This window comes from Alosa pseudoharengus, unplaced genomic scaffold (genome assembly GCF_046254945.1).
Source record: "Alosa pseudoharengus isolate Yale_2024_CS ecotype anadromous, Long Island Sound unplaced genomic scaffold, YU_APseudo_1.1 YU_APseudo_1.1_scf_13, whole genome shotgun sequence".
In the NCBI taxonomy this organism is placed as follows: Eukaryota; Metazoa; Chordata; class Actinopteri; order Clupeiformes; family Clupeidae; genus Alosa; species Alosa pseudoharengus.
This window is the reverse complement of record NW_027468598.1, coordinates 8,442,501-8,450,000: the sequence shown is the minus strand read 5'-3', so window position 1 is coordinate 8,450,000 and position 7,500 is coordinate 8,442,501. Positions and strand designations below refer to the sequence as shown.

The 7,500-nt window shown below is 48.6% G+C and overlaps 1 protein-coding gene across 1 annotated transcript in view; it reads right to left on the bottom strand.

The window, feature by feature from the left end:
- Window positions 1–7,500, bottom strand: part of LOC143121099 (cilia- and flagella-associated protein 337-like) — a 20,235-nt gene that overhangs the window by 422 nt on the left and 12,313 nt on the right. Inside the window, exons 11-18 of the mRNA XM_076281488.1 lie at window positions 5,633–5,731; window positions 5,366–5,530; window positions 4,974–5,161; window positions 3,867–4,064; window positions 3,257–3,459; window positions 1,176–1,303; window positions 607–759; window positions 166–301 (exon numbers count right to left, since the gene is read on the bottom strand). Coding sequence (XP_076137603.1) covers window positions 166–301; window positions 607–759; window positions 1,176–1,303; window positions 3,257–3,459; window positions 3,867–4,064; window positions 4,974–5,161; window positions 5,366–5,530; window positions 5,633–5,731 — 1,270 coding nt within the window. The remainder of the gene's footprint in view (window positions 1–165; window positions 302–606; window positions 760–1,175; window positions 1,304–3,256; window positions 3,460–3,866; window positions 4,065–4,973; window positions 5,162–5,365; window positions 5,531–5,632; window positions 5,732–7,500) is intronic.

The window sequence follows — 7,500 nt, the reverse complement described above, 5'->3', positions numbered from 1 at the left end:
GAAACACTAATTGACTCAACACCTTGCAAACAAATCATACAAAAGCAAGAGATGTTTCTGATTCAGTCCAACAGACGTGACTCACCACATGGAACAGATGGGCTCTGGAGGAGAGAGTGAAGGGAAAGTGACCATCCAGAGTGAAGATGAGCAGAAGTGACTCACCTGCCATGTCCCTGGCCAGCAGTCCTCTTTCCCCCTCTGGCTACCTGTGACCTGCCCAGCAAGCCAGAGCCCTCCACTCTCTGCAGCACCTCCTTAGGGAAAAGGCTCCTCTCATCAAAGGATGCCTTCAGTGTTGCTGTTGACACACACACACACACACACACACACACACACACACACACACACACACACACACATACACACACACAGGCGCACACACACACACACACACACACACACACACACACAAAAGCACACACACTGTCGGTGAATATGTGAAAGTAGCCACACATTCAGTATATGGGTCTGTCACATTCACTTCTGATGGCAAACATGTGAGGAGTGTGTGTGTGTGTGTGTGTGTGTGTGTGTGAGGTGTGTGAGAGAGAGAGAGAGAGAGAGAGAGTAGCAAGCATGACGGGTCATAGAGTAATGGCTCACTTTCTTTGGGAGGAGAAAGAGGAGGAGGGGGTGGGGTTGGGGTCGTGCTGTCCCACATGCGGCCGAAGTACAGGTGAGGGTTGGCCACAAAGTCCGGCTTGTCCAGGCCCTGCACTGACTGCAGCTCTCCAAGTGTCAGCTCACTGAATGGACCTGCGTGGGGGAGAGGAAAAGATACTGGCAGTGTCTCAAACAGCCTACTTGCACACTTCAGTTTAAGTATATAGTGCAGATATTGGGACAATACTAACCATCTAAAAGTGGGCACAACTCAAGTAAGCACTCAGTGCACACTAGCAGTGAACTGACAGAAGTATGCGGTTTGAGACACAGCCACTGTGTGAGAAGAGAGAGATGCTGGGGGTGCTGTAGCGACAAAGCTAAACTATTGCTCCCAGCTCAACTTTCCCTGGGACTCCATTCACAAAGAGAATATCTGTCTGGTTGTAGCAGACAAGGACAAAACTTGAAAGAGCCAGATGATGTTCAGCCTGTACTGCAACTGCGACAGACACACTGGAAGTGTCGCAGACCAAAGCTCTGCCCACGTCGGCAGATCAGAGACTCACCCGCAGACGCCGAGGATCTGTTGTTGGCGTGCGGTCTCCTCTCGGCCTCCTTGAGGCCATGCCTCGGCTCCGAGCCTCTCCCCGGAACGCGGCGACTCTCCACAGCCACGCTGGTCTCCCTGGGTTCCCTTGGAGACGGGGAAATAATGAGCGTCATCATCTCCCACCGTGAGGCAGGGAAGAAAACAGGCACCAAATTAGACTGATGCTCCGCCAATGGGAATGACGTCTGATGTCAAACCATCGCAAAGAGGCATTTATCCGATTGTGCTGCACCATCTGAAGATGTGGGAGAACCAAATGTAATGGGATCAGAGGTCTTCTTGTTCTCTGATAATTGCACCATGGTGGGGAACTGGGGAACACTCGGTGCAGAGAGTTTTGTTCCGACAAAGTGATTAGCATGTGAACTTTTAAACTCTGTGTTTTGAGTCAGAGCGGGAGGGTGATGGTGCACCTAGTTGGCCCCGGGTCTTCTAGCCGCAGTCGCCCCCACCCTTGATCCGCTTCTCAGCCCTCGGCTGTGCTGCCTCGGAGGCACAATCACTGTCAACATGACACAGGTACCAGTCAGCAGTGTGGATCGCAGGGTACCACTGTCACCATCCTATGCGCTGCATCCTACTATGCGCTGTATGTGTGTGTGTGTGTGTATGTGTGTGTGTGTGTGTATGTGTGTGTGTGTGTGTGTGTGTGTGTATGTGTATGTGTATGTGTGCATATGTGTGTGTGTGTATGTATGTGTGTGTGTGTGTGTGTTTGTATATGTGTGTGTGTGTGTGTGTGTGTGTGTGTGTGTCTGTGTGTCTGTGTCTGTGTCTGTATGTGTGTATGTGCGTATGTGTGTGTGTGTGTGTGTGTGTGTGTGAGTGTGTGCAAGCATGCGTGCCTACGATTCCATGTGGTTTTTTTGTGTGCTTCACTGCATCTGATTATTTCTACTTGACATACACCAAAACATTTCTATCCCAACTTTTTAGAGTTCCCATACACCATAGCAAAGGACCCAATGCACAAATTATACTTTGACATTTAGGGGTCCTGGTTTTCCGCTGTACATGTCGTGTTCCCACAGTGCTAAACCTATTTAGTCCCTCCTTTGGGGACTCCGTGTTAAACAAGACCCCTCTAAACCCCTCTGTAGGTTGCATACTGAAACCTACTCTGTTCAAGTTCCAGAGTCTGTGAAGAGGACTATGGACTTGTACTGTCCTCAGTCCTCTGAAGTCTCTTGAATCTTGTGAGGTTGCCCATGCAGGATCAGAGTTGTGACCTTTACCCAGAAAATATCACTACTGGCAGAGCCATTAGTGTTAGGTCCGTAGTAAAAGCTTGATATATGAATCTGCTCCCTGGTCCAAAGATCCAGGAAGGTGTACTTCTAAAAGTCAAATCATTTGATGAGAGCCTCCATCGCAAACTCACAGAGGAAACAGTGGAGGTCTGACCTGAAATCAGTTACATGAACCTGAGATACAGAGTAGTCTATCAGGTCTATTAAATACTGACCTCCTGTAAGTAATTAGAATTCTCTGAGCTCTGACTCAACCCTTTCAATGTTTTACCTCAGGTAATTCATCTATCGTTTATATTTATTTATGTTTGATAAGTTACATCTCAATTATTCCTGATTGATCCTGATTTCACTTTGATCTGCTATCCTCCAGATCTTTGTGCGATGGGTGGTGTGAAGAGTGTCTATAAGCTGTGAAGTTTAACTGGTGTTGCAGTGGTATTGCGAGAGCATTAGAACACACTCGTCGATTTATTCTGTGCGTGTGAAGCAGCCATAATGGATTTCTGAGGTAATTATGTGATAAAGGCTCTCGTGTGGAAAGAGCCCTTCTGCTGGCATTTACCCACCAGCTGCCTGTTTACACCCAAACATGAGAGGGCTGAGCCCCACAGTCCCGTCTGTTTGGGAAAGAAACCAAGTGTTGGGGAATGTAGGATAAATATCCATATGTCTAATTCAGACGTGCCCACAGACCATCCACCACCATAGGCAACATGGTGTTATGCCCCTTCTACAAGTGTTACCTGATTATATTACACGTAAACAGCCGTGTTGTAGAACTCACTGGCTGCGATCTTTCTCTTCTGCTAGAGTGGTGTCTTCAGCCGAGGGAGCGGAGTCTTGGGAGGCTGAGCCTTGGTCACTGTGATGCCCTTGAGACCCTTGAGGAGTGAGGGGGGACTCGGCCATCTCACCTTCCACGAGCTCTCCGTCCTGCACCTCCATTGGGGGGGTGCAGTCTGTTCCGCCAAGGCGCCAGTGCTCCTCCTAATGGTGGCAGTGAGGACAGCAGGAGACAGATGGTGCTGTGATCTGAAGCTGACAGCAGCTACTAGATTCTCCATGGCCTCAGGTTAGACACTAAGACATACCTCACCTGTGAGACATAGCCCTAGGCCAACCTTAACACAGGCCAAAGCACTTTTTGGACTTGTCTCTAACTAGGTCTCTGAGTTTCAATATCTGGAAAAGTTTAGCTCTTTGAAATTTCTCCTTTAAGAGAGAGACAAAGAAGAAGCATCCTCTAACTTCTCTGAAACAACTGGCAGATGCAGACAACGTATCTCATATTTTAAAAGAAACTTTTGGTCTTTTTGCTAATGAAACACATCTGTTATTTACTTGCTATCATGTTGTTGTTGTTGTTGTTTTTGTGGTCGTCTGTTGTTACTCACCTGTCCAAATATCCCCACACAGTGTCCTGGAAGGTAGGTTAAAGCCACAGTGTAGTCTGTAGATGTGGACAGGAGAAAGAGATGGTCGCCATGGACACAGGTCTCCAGGTGTGTGACACAGTCCGTGTGGGGCCGGAGACTGGACAGGAGAGTGGGGGCTCGTCTGAGTACTCCATCACTGGACTGAAGGCAGTAGTCCTGAGATCAATAGAACCACATGAGACTAATCTGTTCAGTGGTATTGTCTATGTCCTGGCCACATGACTGACCGACTGCAAATAAGAGTGTCGGTACACAAGTTCATCAATCAGAGGCAATGTATAGACTCTTGGTCATGTGGCCACATCTGCTAGCCTTTATTGGCACAATGTGAAGGATTTTACAAGCTACGTACATCATTTTCCATTACTTTGTCCGCTGTTTACGATTTATCTGTCCCAGCCTTGTTCCCATCTGGTTTCAATGTGCTGCCGTACGTGTACTCAGTTATGAGAAAACAAACATCACTTGACGTGATCCTTTTCAGACAAGGCATGCCAATTCATAACCGAGTCTATTTGGCAATTAAAGCAAAGAAACAGTCTGTCTACGACGTAAATGTGAGACACCAAATTATCCTGAGTGAATGAGGTGGTAAAATGGAGAACGAGAATCCAATCCATCCTCATCGAGACGCCCGTTTATTTTGAGGAAAGTTATGGGGAATTGACAAACACCCGGTGTTCGCCTCATCAATCACCTGCTTGTGTTGTCAGGCTTGCTTTGTCTCAAGGACACTAGGGCGCCTCCAGTGCTGACAGTCAACAGGAGGAATATCACACGAGAAATAAAACTCACCCTTGTCACAGGGCTGGTGATACATCTTTGTGACTCACGAGGCCAGACATGTGAATTGAATGACAATGTGGTATTTCATCAAAAACATCTAGAATGTTCTTACACACACCCTGAGGGGTCTCCATAATTATGTGCTAATGATGAAAATTAATTTCCCACTTGGACTGGCAGGGGTCCAGAGCATCACACCATAAAAGCCTGCAGATAAAGTAAATCAGAGCATGTGTGTCCATGCTGCTCCCCGATATTGTCTCTCTTCTTCAGACTCACCTGTAAATCCCAGACTTTCATTCCTCCATGCACGTCTGCGGTCACCAGATACCGCCCACTCCCGTCCACTGTCAGAATGATGGAGCCTGACCTTTTATGGGCGACAAACTCGGCCACCAGGATGCAGTGGGCAGTGTTCCAGAACCTCACCAGGCCTGACATCCCACACGACACCAGGTCAGCCCCACCTAGGAACGATGGCCAAGCAAGCATCAACAAAATCAAAAGAAATCAAAAAATTCCCCTACAAATTGGTCTAGAGCTTTTTAGCCATGCCAACTTATTTGTCATATTGTGCCAAGCCAAACAACAACTGACTCTGTCCTCTTCTCTTGGCCAACATTCAGAATAATATGCCGAGAGTTGACCTCAAACTGATGAAGGCATTATACCTGCAGCAATGACTCCCTTTTGACGCTCCAGGAAGAAGAGCCTAGTGATGGCCTGGCATTCCTCCGGTCCATCCTGTCCAGCAGGTGGCAGTGATGAGCCAGAGGTAGCAGGGGACTGCCCATGGTCTGCAGCTGCTGACTGGTCAACCTTAAGCAGCGCCCAATCTGCACAGCAGCACAACCTCCTTTACACAAGTCTGATCAATAGCTGTAAAGTGTCACGTAGTGTTAGCCTAGCGCAGAGCGCTGACTGTGAGCAGCTCAAACCTGATTTGGATCGGACGCCCTCCTGGCCATCAGCTCGCAGTTTGCGCAGCGCGTTCTCTGTGCTGTTATTCCACACTATGATCTCGCCGTCGTAGCTGCCTGAAAACAGAGAGGGCTCAAAGTTACTCCGCAAGGTCCTCTGCGCTGGCCCCAGTCCCAACTCGGCCCAGCCCAGCCCAGCCCAGACAGGCCTGAAATGACAATGAGGAAGACTAATGTCTCAGAACTTCTATCTCAGGGTCTTGGATGTGGGAAAATGAGAGGCAGAGGCAGCACTGCATTATTCATGTGCCCAGTGGCCACACTTATCCAAGGTTCTTCACACACCGCCTGGCCGCACACTCTCTCTCTCTTGTTTTCCTCTTTACCACACTCTCTCTCCATCTCTAATCTCTCTCTCTCTCTCTCTCTTTCTCTCTCTCTCTCTCTCTCTTTTCCACTTCCTCTTTTTCCAGTGACTCAGTGTGAAGCAGTAATGAAGGCGACTAACAAAGGTGAGCCCAAACCGCTGCGGGGCGTAGTCATAGCCATGTCCTGTGAAGACATTGGGCAGCCACTGGACGCCTCATAAATCTTACAGTCAGAGGACTTGACCGCTTCTTTTCCAATTATCTACCTCTGGGCTGTGCTGTCGCTGGCCTTGGCATTTGCATGTCATTTCTCAAAGATCTCCTGTTAATGGGGATGAATAAGAAGGTTTAAAGGTCTTCAATAGCAGTGGAATAGCAAACGCCCTCTCTGTTGGAAGCGAAGGAAGGCAGGCGTAGCGCAACAGGAAGTGATAGTACACCTTCGCTGAAAGCCCATCCGCACGTCAACGCATGCAGCAGGCTATGCCAACAGGAGTCACCTCCACGCAAACAAGCCTCTCCTAAAAGCTCCCTTGAACTGGAAATGTGGAGAGGAGTAAAAAAACGGGGGTGAGAACTGACACAAGAGTGAGAAGAGGAGCGATGGGGGGGGAGGGAGGGAGGGATGGAGGCAGGGAGAGGAGGAGGGAAGAAAAAGAGGCTTGACAGCTCAGCTCCAACTCTGTCTGGCTCCGTGAAAGCGGCGCGTGTGTGACTCGCCAGCGTGGAGCAGTGGCTGAATATTGATGGGGGGGGGGGGGAGAGAGAGGAGCAGTGTGTAGCACCCATCCAAACCCCCCCCCCCGCCGCCCACAACAGCCAAATGTTCCCCCTGCATTCTGATTCAGGCCTGCAAGTGCTCCATCCTCAGCGCGCGTTAATAAACATAATTTAATTTGAGCATTAGTATAATCCAGAGAGGAGCGCGGCGGGGCTGGGGAATGGGAAGGGTGAGCGCAAAAGGAAAAAGAGGGCTCAGTGACTTTCCAAATAGCGCGCGTTAGTTCTGCTCACATTGCAGAATTCATTTCTTCTCCCTTGCCTCCCTCCAACAGTTTCTTCCCCAAAACGTTGAGTCTCGGCCTGCTCTTGGCCTTGAAAAGGTGCTGTGAAAAAGCACCATGTCAGCAAACACACAGGTTCTCTTTATCCAGTGAGCGCGCTACGTCAAGCTAAAACAGCTGCATCAGGGTCACTGACACTTCGTTATGCGCCCCTTTAGAATTCAGCAGCATTCATCTGTGCTAGCAGCATGTTGTCAGTCATCAGGAATCCTTAAAAAGCTGTTAGTCATAGACCTGTAAGAGTATAAGTACTGTGCTCTCTTTTGGGTAATGTTAAGGTAACATTAAAAATATTTAACTTGATACCGACACAAGGCCTATCTCCCAAATTGCAATGTATCCTTCTGTTATCTCTCCTTGGCTGTTTTAAATAAGTGGGCTATCCCCAATTAAACTGGGTTGGATTAAAAAGTATCACATGAAAAGCCAGAGGTGTCCCTGGGTAAAACTCTGG